General features: G+C 46.0%; 1 protein-coding gene across 4 annotated transcripts in view; it reads right to left on the bottom strand.

The window, feature by feature from the left end:
• Nucleotides 1–18244, bottom strand: part of BLNK (B-cell linker) — a 79506-nt gene that overhangs the window by 34135 nt on the left and 27127 nt on the right. For all 4 annotated transcript variants that reach the window (XM_011951222.1, XM_011951221.1, XM_011951223.1 and 1 more), the window contains exons 3-5: nt 16843–16892; nt 5034–5074; nt 1584–1740 (exon numbers count right to left, since the gene is read on the bottom strand). In XM_011951222.1, coding sequence (XP_011806612.1) covers nt 1584–1740; nt 5034–5074; nt 16843–16892 — 248 coding nt within the window. The remainder of the gene's footprint in view (nt 1–1583; nt 1741–5033; nt 5075–16842; nt 16893–18244) is intronic.

The raw sequence follows: 18244 nt of genomic DNA, 5'->3' as shown, positions 1-18244 counted from the left end.
GGCTAATTTTTTTGTATTTTTAATAGAGATGGGGTTTCACCATGTTGGCCAGGCTGGTCTTGAACTCCTGATGTCAGGTGATCCACCCACTTTGGCTTCCCAAAATGCTGGGATTACAGGTGTGAGCCACTGTACTCAGCCAAGAGCGTGTTCTTGAATGAGCCACTTAACCACCCTGAATTGCAGTAGCCCTTTCCTCCCCAGGGTTGTTGTGATGATTGAAAAAGGTCATTCACCAAGTATGGTGGGTGGTGCATAGAGCAGAGTTGTGAAGAGCTGGGCTTTGGAAGCTGAGAGCCCTGTCTTGTATCCCAGCTCCATCACTTAGAGAATCTTGGCCCAGTCAGTTCACTCCTCTGACCTCTTTCACAGGATTATCAAGGGGGTTAGGTAGAGCCCCCGGGGGAAAGCACTAAACTGTAAATTAGAAGATCTCTGGGAGTATGTGCCTCTTGCATGCAGCTAAATGCGCAGTGCTTAGCATAGTTCTGGTGCATGGCAGGTGCTCAACAGATCAACTGTGGCAACCCAGTAAGCCCAGCTGGCCTTCACTTTACTTTCATTCAGTGAAGCAAGGAGCAGTGCCTGGTACACTGTAAGGAAGGGGTTAATGGCAGTGAGATGTTAAATGTAGAGCCAGTCCACACAAATGCTGGCATCGCCATGACCATCATGGACAAACTTGCTCTCTGAACCTTTGGGGAACTTAGTCACCTGCCAAGACTGGAACAAAGATGGGCATTAAAATACATACTTGGGGCCAGGTGCAGTGGCTCACGCCTGTAATCCCAGAACTTTGGGAGGCTGAGGCAGTTGGATCACTTGAGGTCAGGAATTCGAGACCAGCCTGGCCAACATGAGGAAATCCTGTCTCTACTAAAAATACAAAAGTTAGTCGGGTGTGGTGGTGGGTGCCTGTGGTCCCAGCTACTCTGGAGGCTGAGGCAGGAGGTTGAACCCAGAAGGCAGAGGTTGCAGAGACGAGTTCATGCCACTGCACTCCAACCTAGGTGACAGAGTGAGACTCTGTCTCAAAAAAAAAAAAAACAAAAAAAAACTCGGCCAGACCCAAGCTGTGTCCGTTTAACCCATGAGGCTCATTCCAGGTTTGGGGCTCCTGAGCACCTGTACCCGCTGGTAAAACCCCACAGTCTGGACTAGACATGGGAGGAAGGTGAGGCAGACACTGGGATCCTTGAAGGTCATTGTTCTGTACAGACTTCTTAAGAGAAATCCCAGAACCTTTAGCACACGAAGCCCTAAAAGTGGGGACTAATCTCAGGGTTGCTTTCCCTGGGAGTGTTGGGCAGGGGTGGAACCATCAGGGTATGCTGGTTATTTATTTATGCCTGCTTTCAGTGTTCCAGATCTAGGAAAGATGTCTCTTCCCCTGGAATGGGAAAACCCTACAGCTTGGGATCCTTTACCTGGGAGCCCAGATCCCCTGCTTGGAGGTGGTGGGAGTGGGAGGCAGGCAGAGGCCCTCAGGCAGCAGCCAGGTTTGTCCCCACCTTGCAATCTTGGCCATCCCACCTCCCCATGGGCCTGGAAGGCAGAGTGCCCAGGTCTGCGGGGGACCTCACCTACATACTCTCCCCTAGCGAAGGGCAGGGCTGGGTGAACCGGCCTGGTCTCCTGCTCTACCGGAGGCGGCTCGTAGCTGTCATCAGCATTCTCCTCGGCGGGCATCACGTACATCTCTGAGTCGGAGTGCTCGTCTGGATTTTCATAGTCGCTGTCCTGCAAGCGCAGATGCAGACACTGTGCTCAGCGTCCCTGTCTGTGCTGCCTGGCCATCAGGACCATTCCTGCCTTGGGAGGCCGGAGCAGTGACAGGAGACAAGGCTTGGAGAGATTGACTTCACAAGGATAGGCAGCCGGTAAGAGGCAAAGCTGGGGTTTGAAGCCGGCCTTTCTGCCTCCAAAGTTTATCCTCTCCACCACTGCACTGTCCTGGGGGGACACAGGAACTACTTAATGCTAATGGGAGCTGACACTCTGTAGATCCACAAAGAATAACAATAGGAGATAATAAAATACATTTTTAAAAGGTAGAAAAAGGACCCAATAAAATAGAATAACCAACGGGTTTTATCTATTATGAATGCTGATCACTGAAGAGAAAGTAGGTTTAATACGAAGAGGGTGAGGAGACACACAGGGCCAGCTAGATATCTTTCAGATGAGATTTTTCAAAAATTCCAAGCAGAGTTGGTAAGCTGCAGGGTCAAGGCTTCAGATGGACTCAGAGTTCACTCTCTTCATTTTTGTTTTTTTCTTTTTTTGAGATGGAGTCTCGCTCTGTTGCCCAGGCTGGAGTGCAGTGGCGCAATCTCAGCTCACTGCAACCTCTGCCTCCTGGGTTCCAGCGATTCTCCTGCCTCAGTCTCCCAAGGAGCTGGGATTACAAGCATGCACTACCATGCTTGGCTTTTTTTTTTTTTTTTTTTTGAAACCGAGTCGTGCTTTGTCGCCCAGGCTAGAGTGCAGTGGCACAATCTCAGTTCACTGCAACCTCCACTTCCTGGGTTCAAGCTTTTCTCCTGTCTCACTCTCGAGTAGCTGGGATTACAAATTGCGCCACCAAGCCCGGCTAATTTTTGTATTTTTAGTAAAGATGGGTTTCACCATGTTGGCCAGGCTGGTCTCAAACTCGTGACCTCAGGTGATCCGCCCACCTCGGCCTCCCAAAGTGCTGACATTACAGGCATGAACCACTGCGCCCAGCCTGTTTTTTTCAAATCCACATTTGATTTAAGTCCACATTGAAAATACATTGTCATGGTCTAAAGTCCAAATGGCTCAGAAGGATATAAGGTGCAATCTCCTTCTCAGCCTCTCTTCTTCTCACCACAGAGGCAAAAAGAGTTACTAGGCTTCTTGTGCATGTTTTTCAGAGGTGTTTTATGTATATATCATTTGTACATACATTAATGTGGAGGAAATATTTGATTCAGGACATAAGAGGTCCTCTGGCCTCTAAGTCCACCACCCCCACACTCTGCCTATCACATTGCATGATCTGTACATGACTTTCCACTTGCTTTTTGGCCTGTAGCCTTTCATGAGCAATTTTATATAGCAGGATTTTTTTTTTCCTGTTGATCTTTTAAAAAAAGAATTGTAGGGGTACATAGTAGGTGTATATATATATGGGGTATATGATATATTTTGAAACAGGCATACAGTGTGTAGTAATCACATCTAGGTAAATGGGGTATTCATCTCTCAAGCATTCATCTTTTTTTGTGTTATAAATATTCCAGTTATATTCTTTTAGTTATTTTTAAATGTACAATAAGTTATTGTTGACTGTAGTCACCCTGTTGTCAAACACTAGGTCTTATTCATCCTAACTATATTTTTGCACCTGTTAGCTGTCCCCATTTCCCTCCCCAGCCTGCTGCCCCTTCAACCACCATTCTCAGCCTCTGGTAAACATCATTCTACTGTCTATATTTATGAGTTCAAGTGTTTTAATTTTTAGCTTCTACAAATGAATGAGAACTTATAACAGGAATTTTTTTTAATCAAGAAAGCCTGGAGGCTTTATTAACAAGCCCGGATTTCATTCTGCATGCAGGGGGGATCCACCTACTGACATCAAAAGAGCTGTGAGTGAATGCTTACTCAGTACTTAGTATGGCTGGTATCTTCATTTTGGTCGTTTGATTTTGGGGAAAGTCATTGCCTCCTCTCCAGGCTGATTTTATTTTGTGCTTTCTAAGTCCCCATTGTGTGCTTTTTTTCATCCAGCCAGCTTGCTCAGTTTTCTTCTCTTACCTCTGGACGTGGACCAACCAATTTCTTTGCTTTACATGTGGCTGTGTGTGTGTGTGTGTGTGTGTGTGTGTGTGTGTGTGTGTGTGTGTGTGTGTGTGTGTGTGTGTGTAGCCAGCAGGGGGCGCAGCTGCAGTGCGTCTCAGGGCGCTGCAGTGGCTGGGCCCCAGGAGGAGCTCCATGACCAAGAGATGGGCAGAAAAGTCACCCCTCCCTTCCCCTCACTTTTCTTTTCTTTTTCTGCAGTTGAAGGAGGACAAACTCCTGTCTCCTGAGACTCTGTATAAACTCCAGATAGTGTGCACAGCCCAGAGCTGGGCACAGGACTGGAAGTCTGAGTCCTGGGTTCTCATTCCACTGAACTGGGTGATTTTCATTCTCCTGGCCTCAGTTTTCTTATCTGTGAAATGGGTATGTGGTTGTATGCAAGGCTTCTTGGGACCTTTCCAGATCTAAAACTCACAGGTTGGAGCAGGCTAACATTCTGGATGATTTGATATAAGTGAAGAATAATTATTGTGAAGAAAAGTTTTTAGGATGTCTTGTCCCTACAACATTCAGCCCAAGAGAGAAGCGAGTACAGGGGCTTGCAGATTTCAGAGCTACCTCAAAGAAGTAATTCCAATACAACATCCCCAGTGTCATCATGGCTAGGTCCCTCTCTCTCTCACTCTGTGGCCTCTGGAGCTCTGCTAATATTCTCTTGATCACAGCAAGCACCTTGGTGGCAAAGAGCCTGGTCCTGAGATCTGAGGGCCTGGGTTTGAATTGTGGAACTGCAAGTGACTGAAACTTTCTCTACCTTGGTCCTGGAGGCCCCCTGATGTGCCAGACACTTATTTTTTAGTTGCTGGTTCGTTTAGGGCTCCTGGGTGGGGATCAGGGAGTGATGGGGCACTGGGGAGTTTAGGGCAAAGGCATCTGCCAACTGATATGGAAACATTTAAACATTTTTACACCTGTTTTGGCTGTGCTAGTGAGTACTCTGAACACCAGCACTGAAGGTGGGCATAAGCCTCAAAGGGCTGTGGTGAGGTTTAAATGGGGTTATGTGTGGAAAACTCTTAGCTAGGCACACAGTGAGTGCCAGTCAAGTCAGCTGCTATGCAGTATGCCTTGCCTGTAGGTGACCTTCCCAAGTCTGCCCTCTTGGGACGTGCGGCTGACCACCAGCATGTAATTCAGAAATAAGACCTTCAAAAGGCCTCCCATGGGACTCTGATGCCCTCCTGGTTCCAGGAGCAAATACTTACAAAGTCATCGGACCACTGCTCCTCTTCGTCAGCGGGGCTCTCTGCAACAGCAGGGGAGAAGCAGAAGGCACAAGCGTGAGCCTCAGCTGGCCAGCCCCAGCCCATCCACACATACTTTGCACCTGCCTTCCCTTCCCTTTGGGCTTTCTGGTGCCATATACTTGACCTTGGGTTCGTTACTACAATCATATGTTCACTTACTTTTGACTTTTTAAAAAATGTGAATTCTCAAAGCATAGAGAGAAGTCCCACTGGGAAGAGCAATGTGCATCTGATCCATGTGTGGGCTTTATTAAGGGACATTTCTGGGTCCCCCAGTAGAGACCTACAATTCATACTACATGGCTTCTAAGGACTTCAGAGGATGGCGTCGTAGGAAGAGCACTGGACAGGGAATCAGACAGACCTGAGTTCTTATCCAGGTTCTGTTTCAAATGTGTTGGAGTGTGGGCAAGACCTCTAACATCTCTGAGCCTGTTTCCAGATCCATACAATGAGGGGATCATTTCTATGATCCTCTCTGGCTCTAACTTCGACTTTTCTTGTTAAAAAAAAAATTATCCAATGCTTTACTATGTGCCAGGCAATGTTATCAGAGCTTTGTCCTCCTTTAACCCTCTCAAAGACCCTGTGAGGGTCTGGGCATTGGACTTATGCCTGTAATCCCAGCACTGTAGTCCCAGCACTTTGAGAGGCCAAGGCAGGGGGGTCGCTTGAGCCCAGGAGTTCAAGACCAGTCTGGGCAACATGGCAAGGCCCCATCTCTACAAAAAAATAGAATGATTAGCTGGGTGTGGTGGTCCACATCTGTAGTTCCAGCTACTTGGCAGACTGAGACGGGAGGATTGCTTGAGCCCAGGGGGTCGAGGCTGCAGTGAACTGTGATTGTGCCATTGCACTCTAGCTGGGGTGACAGGGTAAGACCCTGTCTCAGAAAAAAACAAAAAAATCACCTAAACTTTGTGAGGAAACTGAGGCCTAGAGAAGATAAGTCACGTGCCCAAGGTCAGATAGTATAATAAATGGCAGAACCAGGAGCTGAACCCCACAGGTTGCCTTCCACGGGCATGTGCTGAGACCCTACATGGCGCTACCTCGCTCCAGGGGCAGGAGGTGCCGTCCTGGGCTCTGCACAGGCATATAAAAATGGATATGACAGGTTGTGGTCCTTAAGTAGTTTATGAGCTTGTAAAATAAAATAAGTCTGAATTTTGACAGCCCAGGCGAATATTTGACCCCTTTCCCTCCAAAACACATTTAGAGTATGAGAAACTTAGCATCTAGCCTATCACATGAACTGACCTTCGAGGTTAAATGGGATTCACTCTGCTGTGTAGGAATGAAGCAGACACAGGCCCATGTGGCAGAGTGGCTCCATGACAGCAGCACGGAGGGTCCCAGCTCCCTCCTGCCCCGCTGAGCAGCCACTGCCGCAGAGGACCCAGGGGATGTTCCTAAATTCCCCAGAACCTCAACAGAACCTTTTCTAGTTTTATTTTTATGTTTTTGCTATTTCTACCCCTGCCACAGCAGACCACCAGACTCCAGAGAGTCAAACATTTGGGTTCTCCAGAGGCACCAGCAAAGGAATTGCAGAGGTGAGATGGGGTCAGGAAGGAGACTGTGGGATCAGAGTGGCCACATTTTAAGCAATGGCAGCAGCAGCAGCACCCTCTTTTGGGAAAAACATGATAGAAGCTTACTCTACAAGCCAAACATGGGTCACACTTTGACGTGAACAGAAAAGAATTCTTAACACATTATTCTTTGGGTTGACTAATGCCGAATTAGAGTGTACTGCAATCATTGGGGTTGGGCAAGAAACTCTAGAAGACTGGGTGAATAAATCCTCTTCCCAATATGATTACCTGGCACAATGGGGGAGTACGTTTCTTTTTCTTTTACTTCTTTTTTTTTTTTTGAGATAGTCTCACTCTGTGGCTCAGGTGGGAGTGCAGTGGCACGATCATGGCTCACTGCAGCCTCAATCTCCTTGGTGCAAGCAATCCTGCTTCCTCAGCCTCCTGAGTAGCTGGCACGTGCCACCATGCCCAGCTAACTTCTGTATTTTTTGTAGAGATGGGGTTTTGCGATGTTGCCCAGGCTAGTCTTGAACTCCTGGGTTCAAATGACTCACCCACCTCTGCCTCCAAAAGTGCTGGGATTACAGGCGTAGGCCACCGCATCTGGTCAATATGTTTCTAATACCTTAAGTCTGGGGATCACTGAAGATCAACACTTAAGATGGCAAGAGTTTTTGTAACAACCATTTAAGTAGAAACCTTTATAAAATGCCTTTATGAAACCCAGTTCCCTGCCTGGATAACTGCATTTGATCCACCCTTTCTCAGTGAGTGGGGGCCTACTTTATGATCAGTCCTTGGTGAAAGTAGCTGCATTAGCCATCTAACTAGTGTCCCTGTCTCCATTGTCTTTATTCTCCAATCCATCCATCCTACTGTTTGTAGTTGTTTTATTAAAATAAAGGTTGGATTACACTGTTCCTTTCCTTAAGAGTCATCAGTGACTCCCTATGGAATCAAGTCCAGGTTCTGCGTCAACACATTTCAATGCCTCCGCCTTCTGTCCCACCACCGACTTCTTGCAGCAGGCTCCCACGCTCACTGACAGTAACACCAGACAGCTTCCTCCTCCCGTCGTGCCCTTTGCTGATTCTCTGCTCTGCTCGTGCCATTCCTCCAGCCCATCTTCCTTCTTCCATGGAAATCCCTATCACTCCTCCTCCACAAAGTCTACCCCAGTCTCTTGTCGTAATCAATTGCTCCTTTTTCTGGGCCCTCTTGGAAGCTGGTGGCACCGTGATGTCACACGTATTTCGTTCTGTCCTGTGCTGTGATTAAGTTGTTCCTGTCTTGCTGTACTGGAAAGTAAGGCCTATCTAATTTAACTTTGCATCTGGGCAGAATTTTGCATTTGTAATTAATGTATTAATAAAAGTGTGAACTAATAAATGACTTAAATAAAGGAACATTAGGACAGCAACAATAGATTCCACTTAACACTTCCCATGTGCTGGGTGCCAGGCTAAGTGTTCTAAAAGTATATTCTTACAATAGCACTATGTGGTAGGTGTTATTTTTATCTTTATTTCACAGTAGAGAGACTTGGTTTTGAAAGAGGTTGTAAAACCTGCCTGAGGCTACATGGCTAGTGAGTCTGGGAGCTGGGTTGGAAGCCAGGCTGTGTTGGCTCCTGCAGCTGAAATCTCATGTGAGCCACCTAGCCCTCTGCTGAGCACTTAGATAAAACCTTGGCGAAACGAGAATAACCCAATCCAGACATCTCAGCACATGGAGACAGAAAAGAGAGAAAAGCATCATATGGTATGGGATGGAGGTTGTTTTTTGGTGCTGCATTGATCCTTAGAGAGACCTATCTACTTCCGGTCCCAAGTGCAACTCACAGCATCATATTCATAAAGTTACAGCCTTACAGGCAATTGCCAAGACTAAAAAGCATGGGAGTCCAGGGTATTAGGTCCAAAACAGTAGTCAGTTTTCCAGTATCTCGGGGAGCTTCGTGCACAGGTGGCTGTTTTAGAGCCAGTCTTTCTAGGTTCAAATCCTGGCTCTGCCCTTTACAAGCTGCTTGGTCTTGGACCAATAATTTAACATTGTTTAAAGCTTCATTTCCTCACCTGTAAAGCAAGGATAAGAACAGTGCCTGCATCCTATTTTTGTGAGAATCAAATAACAGAATACATGTGAAGCTCTTAGCAAAGCCTGGCACACAGCAATGCTTTAGTAATGTTACCGTCATCTTGAGCATTGCAAAGAATGCCTCAATTAACACTCAAAACACCACTGATTCTAATTCACTCCCATGTCAATCACACACTATGGCTACCACAAAGAAATGGATCCAAGAAAGCCTCTATTGTAGTGAGTAAAATTTGAAGGAGGAGAAGTTCGAGCTTCATATGGGCCAGGTGGTTTGATTTTGTGTGTGTGATTCCATGGTCTCTGCCAGGAAGCTGAGATCCTGGGAGGGCCCTCTTGTCAGCGAAAGCCCTTCCTCTGGTGTGGTTTACCTGGTTTGGGGCTTATGCTCCATTTACCATGTCATAATCCCATGCCACACAAGACTCCTCCCTTTGCCTGACCCAGTTTTAAGACTCATGTAGCCCTCCCCGGCCTGTGGGTACAGCACCAGACACGAGGAGATGTGAGAATGGTCACAGCAGCCCCCATTTGGGCTTAGGCTCTGCGGTCCGACTGCCTAACTTAGAATCCTTATTCTGCCATTTTCTAGGAGTGAGATCTTAGCTAAATTGCTTCACCTCTGGGCTTCAGCTTCCCCTTTGCTAAAATGGACCTTATCAATTGTGCTTAGAAGAGTATCTGACATAGAGTAAAGGGCTCAATGAATATTAGCTATTACAATGAACTTACAGTCTCTGCAGTTCTCAGAACAATCTAAAGGATTGGTATTCCTATCCCCAGGTCAGAAATTGGAGGCTCACTGAAGTTACAAAACTGTTCCAAGTTCACACAGTGCTTAGGGAGCAAAGCCAGGATTCCAACCCAGGCCTAAAGGACCTCAAAGTCCAGGGTCTTCTCACCAAGCCACGCTGCGTAATACAAATAAAGATTTAAGGACCAAAAGAATGACCACATGAGACTGAGGACAATTCAGGGCCATGTAGTTTTCTGAGAAATGTCCCCACACCTGGAATCATTGCCAGGAGCGGGGAAAGTTCAGAGAAAGGTGTGCCCAGTGACAGCCAAAAACTTGCATGAGGCCATGTGCCCGAGGTGGGGCCAAATGGAGCCTTGAAGGATGAGCAGGATTTGGAGGAGAGAGTAAGGATGAAGGAGTGTGTCCTCCTCCATCATCTGAGAGACGGGCTTATGTGTCAGCCCCAGAAGCAGGGCTTAGAGGCAGATGAGTGCAGAATGAATGCACTGGGCTGGAGAGGGACAGGAGATTCTGCTGAGCGCTCACACAACCCTGATATGCTGTCAGCCAATGGGGGCTCCAGCCACAGTGGACACTGCAGGCTCCAGTGACAAGCTGAGATGGGGAGCTGATGAGGATGGTGTTTAGGAACTCAGGCATAGAGAGATGAAAGCTGATCCAGACCAGGGGGTCTTGGGAATGGGAGGGGATGACCGGAAGGACAGTACAGAACTCCGTGGTGGTGGCTGGGGCAAAGGGAGTGTGAGTCCAGCCTCTCACTTCTGAGTCAATAGGAGCACCACAGCCCCTGGGGCAGATGCTGGGGGCTTCACAGCATGTCTGACATTCTGCCTCAGCTGCAGCTCTGATCCTGCTCTGGAGGCTACCTGGCCGCCAGACCCTGCCCATTGCTCCCCTGACAGAGCAGGTGGTGGCACGCAGGGAGCCAGTGGGAAGACCGCAGCAGGACACAGAAGGAAGGAAAGAGGGAGGGTGGGCCGGTTGTGGTGGTGGGGACAGACACCAAAAAGGAACAGAAAGCAGAACTACAGAGGCTGCAGGGGAGGCGGTGGGTGGCCAGCCCCACCAGTGCTGCCCTAAGAGGAGAAAGGGACATGATTTAATGTGAGGAACTGAGGACAAGACCCAGATTCAGACTGGCTGAGAGAGGTGTTCTGAGTCTAAATACTTAACGTCTTAGGCTGGTCATAGTGAGCTCACACCTGTAATCCCATCACTTTGGGAGGCCAGGGCAGGAGGATCGCTTGAGCCCAGGAATTTGAGAACACCCTGGACAACATAGTGAGACACTGTCTCTACAACAAATATTTTAGAAAATTAGCCAGGCATGGTGGCACATGCCTGTGGTCCCAGCTACTCAGGAGGCTGAGGCAGGAGGATCACTTGAGCCCAGGAGGTTGAGGCTGCAGTGAGCCATGACTGCACCCCTGCACCCCAGCCTGGGTGACAGGGTGAGACCCCATCTCAAAAAAAGAAAAAAGAAATACTTATCATTACAGAAACTCCCTTCTTCTGTATGTCTATTCATCCCTTCACAGGATCATTAACAGAGGGGTGAGGGTACAGCAATGGGGGCTATAGTCCTGGCTCAGCCATCACCTCACTACATGACCTCAGGAGTCACTTTGCCTCTCTGGTCTCCAGTTATTCCTAAAATGAGAAGCTTGAATTGGGCAATCTTTCAGGACTTTCTAAGCTTTAAAATACCTTTGAGCCCAAGTGTCATCCCTCTATTCTTAGTTCCCTGTGGCAGGACTGATGTTGGATATAGCTCTCTCATGTCAGTGTAAGACCAGTACCTCCAGGGGAATGTGAACAGGGAGACAGAAAACCCGGTAAATGCTGGCTCCACTGGGAGCACCAGGGCCATGACAAAAGCAATGTTAAATCTCACTTCTTTAGTGGACAAAGGATCGTTATGCATGCCCCATATTTCTGTGTGGGCATTTACCCAAGAATCCCTGTCCAAGTGCCTTCTTTGCTCTGGATTTTAATTTTTTCCACGTAAGTGAGTTTGCCACCCCTCCACCCCATATTTGCTCTGATCTCCTCCCTGCATGATAGCAGAGCCAGAGGAAGAGTCACAGGCGGACCTCCCAGGGATGCCACCCCATCACAGCCCAAGAGTGGCAATCAGAGCCCAAGAGTGCAAGAGAGGGGCTCTGTTCAGTTCTGACTCCTCAAGGCCTCGTAGGATAACCAGTGAGGCATCTGCAGTGATCCCAGCAGACTCTCGGGCACCATGACTGGTCTCCCTCTGACCTCCATCCCCAGCCAGAGCTCGGACTTCAAAGATACAGAAGGCCGTTCAACTGTGAAAGCGCAGGAACTGGGAAGCAAGTTCTTGTGTTAATGTCAGGAACTCTAGTGCCTTCAGAATAAGAAAAAGTATCCCCCAAATACGTAAACACTTGAGCATGGGTCAAAGCAAGGAGCGGCAAAATGGGAGTTGGGGATGAGTTTTCCTCTTAGTGGCTGCAGTCACCTTGGACAGGATACTTAATGTCCCTGAGACACGTTTTCCTCATCTGCAAAACAGAGATCGTAATTTCTATATAACGGTGCTAATGAGAAGATTAAATGAGGTATATCTGTGAAGAGCTTAGCTTAATGCCCAGAACAGAGTCAATACTCAACAGATTTTGAATCTTCCCTTCCCACAGCAATGCCAGCTGCTTGGGGCAATGCACTCTGCCCAGTGGGCCAGCAGTTCCTTAAGGGCGATGTTTCCTCCTCAGGGAAAGACTGAACCGGGATTGCTGGGTCTGAACTGAAGGCAGCAGGCTCCACACCGGCGTGACCTGCATCCCTGGAGGAGACCCAGGTCTCCATTCTTTGTGTAATTCAAGCTTTGTCCTTCTGTACTCTAACTAGGGAAGGGGCTATGGTGACTCTTCTACTGACCTCCTGCAGGGACAGTTGCTGGTCCTTTCTATCCTCTGCTCTCTGAAGGTCAGCATCACCAAGGTCAACACACTCTTGGCTTAGACAGTTTGGGGGAGCCATTTGTTTCCAGAACTGGAAAGAGGACATAAATCCAGCGTGTGGGGGGAAAATGGCTGGAGCATTTCAGGAGCCTTTGGTGGATCAAGTGCTCCAAAGGGCACATGATTGGCCTCCCAGGCTCAGGAGGTCTGGTAGGCTCTGGCCTCCACACACTAGGGTTTCCAAGGTCCTGAAGATTCCCCAGGTTCAGGAGGAGCTCTCAGGGCTGATTTCTGAGGCCCTGGTCATGCAGCTGTGCAGAAACCTCAAGGCTCAGGGGAAGCAGCTGGAAATGCTCCTGGGACATGAGCTGGGGTTGGGGAGAGAACGGCAAGCGAGGATGCTAACTGCAGGTGGTGATGGTGGTTTTGGACCATTTCCGGGGATTGAGTGTAAGAGCAGGGGAAACTGTGCAAGGCCCCAGTCATCTGGCAAAGCAATAAGATGCATTTCTGAGACCTTGGAAATCAATGGATTTGCAGGGGTCAGGGGCTGAGGTAGTAAAATCTACTTGTCTTTCAGTTCAGGAAAGGCAATAGGGACAGAGATGATGGTTTATAGCAGGGTTTCTTAAGTGTGATTTACATTCAAATCCCCTGGAGATCTTGCTAAAATGTAAATTCTGATGCAGTAGTTCTAGGTTGGAGCCAAGATTCTGCATTTCTAACAAGGTCCACATGAGGTTGATGCTGTCAGGCTGGGAATCAAACTTTGTGTTGCAAAGGCTTAGAAGACTGTGTTGGGCCACACTTCTGCATTCCAGGACAGATTAAATATTCTGACTACAAGACTATTTGGAAGGGTTCCAGGCAAAGGGAGCAGGTGTCTGAGGACAAAAAAGAGAACACTTCAGAGCATTAGGGAGATTGGAAGATGTGAATTCCTAAAGCCAGGGAATATTAGGAGAGGCTCACTTCATCACCGGGCCCTGAGCCCCAGAGATCTGTGTTTCTGCAGGAGTGCAGAACAGTTAGTATTAGAGGGGACCTGACAGATCTTCTAGTTCAGGCCTGCATAATATAGATGAGGAAAGGAGCATGAGTTGCCCAAGGTTACACAGCCAGTTAGTGGCTAGACACTGAAAGACCTTGTGTGGGGGCTCAGTGGTTTGCAGTTCCTCTTGTTGGCGATGTAGAGCCATGAAAAGTTTTAAAGAGAATTTTTTTTCAGAACAATTTTCTGGTGGAAGTTGAGAGGACCACATGCAATCAGGAATTAAGCAGATTACTTAGAGCCTTCTACCCTAGGACAAGCAAGAGATGATGAAGGCCTTAGCTGTAGCAATGGGAATAGAGAGGGAAAAAATATTTAAGAGGCATTTAAGAGCAAATCAATGAGATTTGGAGATTAATTTTTGTAGAGGGTGAGGGAAAAGGAGGCATCAAGGTTGAGCCCAAGGTGTGTGGGTTAGGCAAAAGGATGAATAATAGATGGATTCTACCTCCCTTTTCCCCAAGCAGAAATAGAGGGGAAGGAGAGGGCCTGGGTGAGTAGATGAGCAGGCAGACAAGTGAGTGTGAGGGGACAATCAGGAGAGATGTCCACCCCGAAATCAGATATGTCAGTTTCCAGCAATTGACTCTGAACTCCTGGCATCTGTGTCCAGCATCTCTGATGCTGTTGGTTCATCTAAAAGCGGCAAATATTCCTGCACATTTGTCCCCAAATTCTCGAATTAAATGTCACCTTCTCAGACAGACCTTCCCAGACCACCTAAGCTCTTCTTCTACCCCAGACGGATTCCTCATCATTGCACCCTTCCATTTTCCCTCACATCAGGTACCATGTTTGCTAATTTATATTTACCTGTTTGCTTTCTTGTTTCTTATCTGACTCCCCACTAGTCACTCAGCACTGTAAGGTCAGGGATGGTATTTTGTTCCCCACTTCAGATCCAGCACAGTGAGAGTCACACAGGACACACTCATGAAACACGTGCTGAATGAATCAGAAAATGTGTGAAACAGCTGAAGCACCTGGAGATGTTTATCCCAGAGAAGAAACCACTCAGATGACCTAACTTCTTAATTCTCTCCTTTGAAGTTGCACAGGACAATTCTATTTCTATTTTTCTTAATTTTTTTTTCTCGTATTTTAAGAAATGGGATCTCGCTATATTGACCAAGCTGGTCTTAAACTCCTGGCCTCAAGCGACCCTCCCATCTTGGCCTCCCAAAGTGCTGGAATTACAGGTGTGAGCCACTGTGCCTGGCTCTACTTTTCTTAATATTTAAAGGCTTGAACTGTGTGGCCATCAGGATAGACATAGGAAGCCACAAGAAAATGGATTGTATTTATATCCAGCCAGGACCATCTGTCCCTTGCCAGACCATGGGAAACTATCACAGAAAGGGTCCAAGCAGAAGCTGGGCCTTGTGCGTGGAGGAGCATGGTGGTGGGATAGGGGTTAAGCCCTGAATCAGATATTGGTGTGCATGACCTCTGAGGTTCCTTTTAAACCCAAGACTCCATGATTTTATCATTTTCCCATCAAAATTCTTTAGTTCTTTAACAGGTTTAGTCTGTTTTGGCTTCTTTTCTTTATTTAGAACTTGGAAAGAAGAATGTGTTTGTTCTCATGTAACTAGGAAGCTTCCTTGACTTATTGATTGGTAGATATTAAAGCCCAGAACAGGGTCCCTCTTTTAGTGCCAAACTGTACTGGCATCCCCTGAACAACTGTCTAAACTTGCTGACTGATTGGCAGGGTGATGCCAATAAATACTCTGTGAATTAATGAGTGGTCCAACAGGCCTGTAACCAGACTTGGGCAGGTTGGTCAGCATTTCTCAGTGTGATAAGATTCACTTTGGAGGAACTGCACTGTCTGACTTATTACTATCTTGATCAGTGGCAAAAAAATAAAATAAAATAGTAAGCATCATTTAAGGTTATGGTTTGGTTTTAGGCTGTTTCCCTGTTGAGAATCGTCAATGATGTCTGTAGCTCTGTGGTTTTCACTGAGGGATATTCAGGAAATCTTTATATTTAATGCTATAGAAAGATATTTTAAAACTATCCTCCAAGGTATTTGTTCTAATAAAGAAAAGCATGTTGAATATTTTACTTGGCTCACCACTGCCAGAAACACTACAAATCTCAAAACTAACCCTTCTTTCCTGCCAAAGTTGATCTTGGCTGGAATGAGGTTACAGGCTAAATTTGGAGAGGACTGAGTGTCAGCAATGTGCCAGCAATAATTTATTACCCCCACCCCTTCAACAATCCTCAAGTATCAATTTAAACAACTTTTGATGGAGGAAGTCGTTTCTTCCCCACTTCCCCCACACTCCCAGCCACAGATTAGATTCAGTAGTGCTGCTGTGGAATTCCAAAGAACTTTGTGCTTCCCCTATCACTGGATTGTAATTACTTTTCTTTTCTTTTCTGTTTTTTAATTTAAGACAGGGTCTCACTCTGTTACCTTGGCTGGATTGCAGTAGCATGATCACAGTGCACTGCAGCCTCGACCTCAGTGATCCTCCCACCTCAACCTCCCAAGTAGCTGGGACTACAGGTGTATGCCACCACACCTGGATAACTTGCACTTTTTGTAGAGACAGGGTTTTGCCATGTTGCCCAGGCTGATCTCAAACTCCTGGGCTCAAGCAATCTGCCTTCCTCAGCCTCCCAAAATGCTAGGATTGCAGGTGTGAGCCACTGCACTTGGGCCTATAATTACTTTTAACATAATTGCTATGGTTTGGCTGTGTACCCCCCAAATTTCATCTTGAGTTGTAGCTCCCATAATTCCCACATGTTGTGGCAGGGATCTTGTAGGAGATAATTGAATCATGGGTGCAGTTTCCCCTCTACCGTTCTGGTGCCAGTGAATAAGTCTCACAAAATTTGATGATTTTATCCAGGGTTTCCCTTTCTCTTGGCTCTCATTCTACCCTGCCTGCCACCAGGTAAGACATGCCTTTTGCCTTCCACAGTGATTGTGAGGCCTCCCCAGCCATGTGGAACTGTGAGTCCATTAAATCTCTTTTTCTTTATAAATTACCCAGTCTCGGGTATGTCTTTATCAGCAGTGTGAAAACAGACTAATAACAATAATCTGTCTTCCCTTCTAGACTATAAACTCCTCAAATGTAGAGTATATCTTTAACTTTTAGCACTGTATTCCTGCCTCAGATCTGTGGGTACCTGGCGCATGGAAGATATTTAATAAGTGACCAAGAAATAGGTGGGTAGATGGATGGATAAAAAACTACATCTCCACTGTAGTCAAATGCCTAATAGATTCAGTCATTCTTGAAATTAGGAAATATACCTTTTGTTTTCAAATGAGGATAGCAGATTTCCCTTTCCATAAGCGTAAATGTAAATATGAACATTAAATTAGTCAAGAGTCAGTTAAAGTATCTGAGAAATACCTTACCTGAAGCGTAGTCCCTTCGAGGAACACTTGGAGGTGCTTTGACTTTTAGCCTGGAGGTAACAACCATGAGACAAAAGGTCAGTGAGCAGAACAATGATGGTCAAAGCCGATGCTACAAGCTGATATAGAAAGAATAGATAGACAACTAATAGCATAATGGTTTCTCTTGGACCCATCAATGGACAGATGTGATGTATTGTAAATGTAGTGAAGCCCTCAGTCAGGGGTTTTCCGCCTCTCCCAATCTACCCAGTGAATGCACAATGTGGCTATGACGTGGCAAAGGTGAAGTCAGGTGGAGAAGGGCTCAGAGAGGTCAGAATATGATAATAGTAAGCACTGAGTTCAGAGGTTCAAGGAAGATAAGTGTTGATTGATTGGTAAGTTAAGTGTTGATAAGAAGGTAAGATAAGATGCACTATATTTTAATGACTTAGAAATGTTTAACAGGAAAAAATCAGCTACAATAAGTATTTTGGTTGTAGGTTGGGCTAAAATTATTTTTGCACCGTTTTAAAAAATGCAAATAAGCCAGACACACTGGCTCATTTCTCTAATCCCAGCACTTTGGGAGGCCAAGGCAGGAGGATCACTTGTACCTAGGAGTTCAAAACCAGCCTGGGTAACATAGTGAGACTTCATCTCTACAAAAAAATAAACAAAATGAACCAGGCATGGTGGCATGCACCTGTGGTCCCAGCTACTTGAGGGGCTAAGGTGGGAGGATCACTTGAGCCCCAGATGTCAAAGCTGTAGTGAGCCATGATCACGCCCCTGCACTCCAGCTTGGGCGACAGAGCGAGACACTGTCTTTGAAAAGAAAAAAAGCCAAACAAGTGAACAGTGAGTGTCTCAGGATTGGAGATTATGAGACTTAGCATATTTAGTATTCAACTTGTTTTAAGCACTCTCAAAACTACTTTAGTACCTTTATGCACATATGAAATGTGCTAAATAGTCACAATCCTTCCTCATTCAATAAAAGAAGAAAATTGAAATTACATTTGAGAAAACTATTCCAAGTTTTGTAAGTTCTAATACCTCCCTTTCCACTACTTGAAATGAGTAAGGTTTACAGTCAATTATTTTTAATAATTATTACCTATTTTAACTGAGAATTATTTGTTTAATGAAATATAAAATATACATAAATAAAACATATCCAGTAGCCTTTATTTACCAAAATATCATATCTTCTATAGAAGCAGTATAACTGCTATTATATACAAACATTTCATGTTTTGAAAAAAAAGGAGCATAGAAATTTGTGTTTGATTAAAAAACACACACAAAAAGAATTTATGAACCAAAATTGTAATTTGCAAAAATAACAATACATATATTTACATAGAAATTCTGATTTTCTTTTTTTTATAGGCTCTCCATATCTATTATTTCATTC

Source organism: Colobus angolensis, unplaced genomic scaffold (genome assembly GCF_000951035.1).
Source record: "Colobus angolensis palliatus isolate OR3802 unplaced genomic scaffold, Cang.pa_1.0 Scaffold316, whole genome shotgun sequence".
NCBI lineage: Eukaryota > Metazoa > Chordata > Mammalia > Primates > Cercopithecidae > Colobus > Colobus angolensis.
This window is presented reverse-complemented; position numbering and strand designations above follow the sequence as displayed.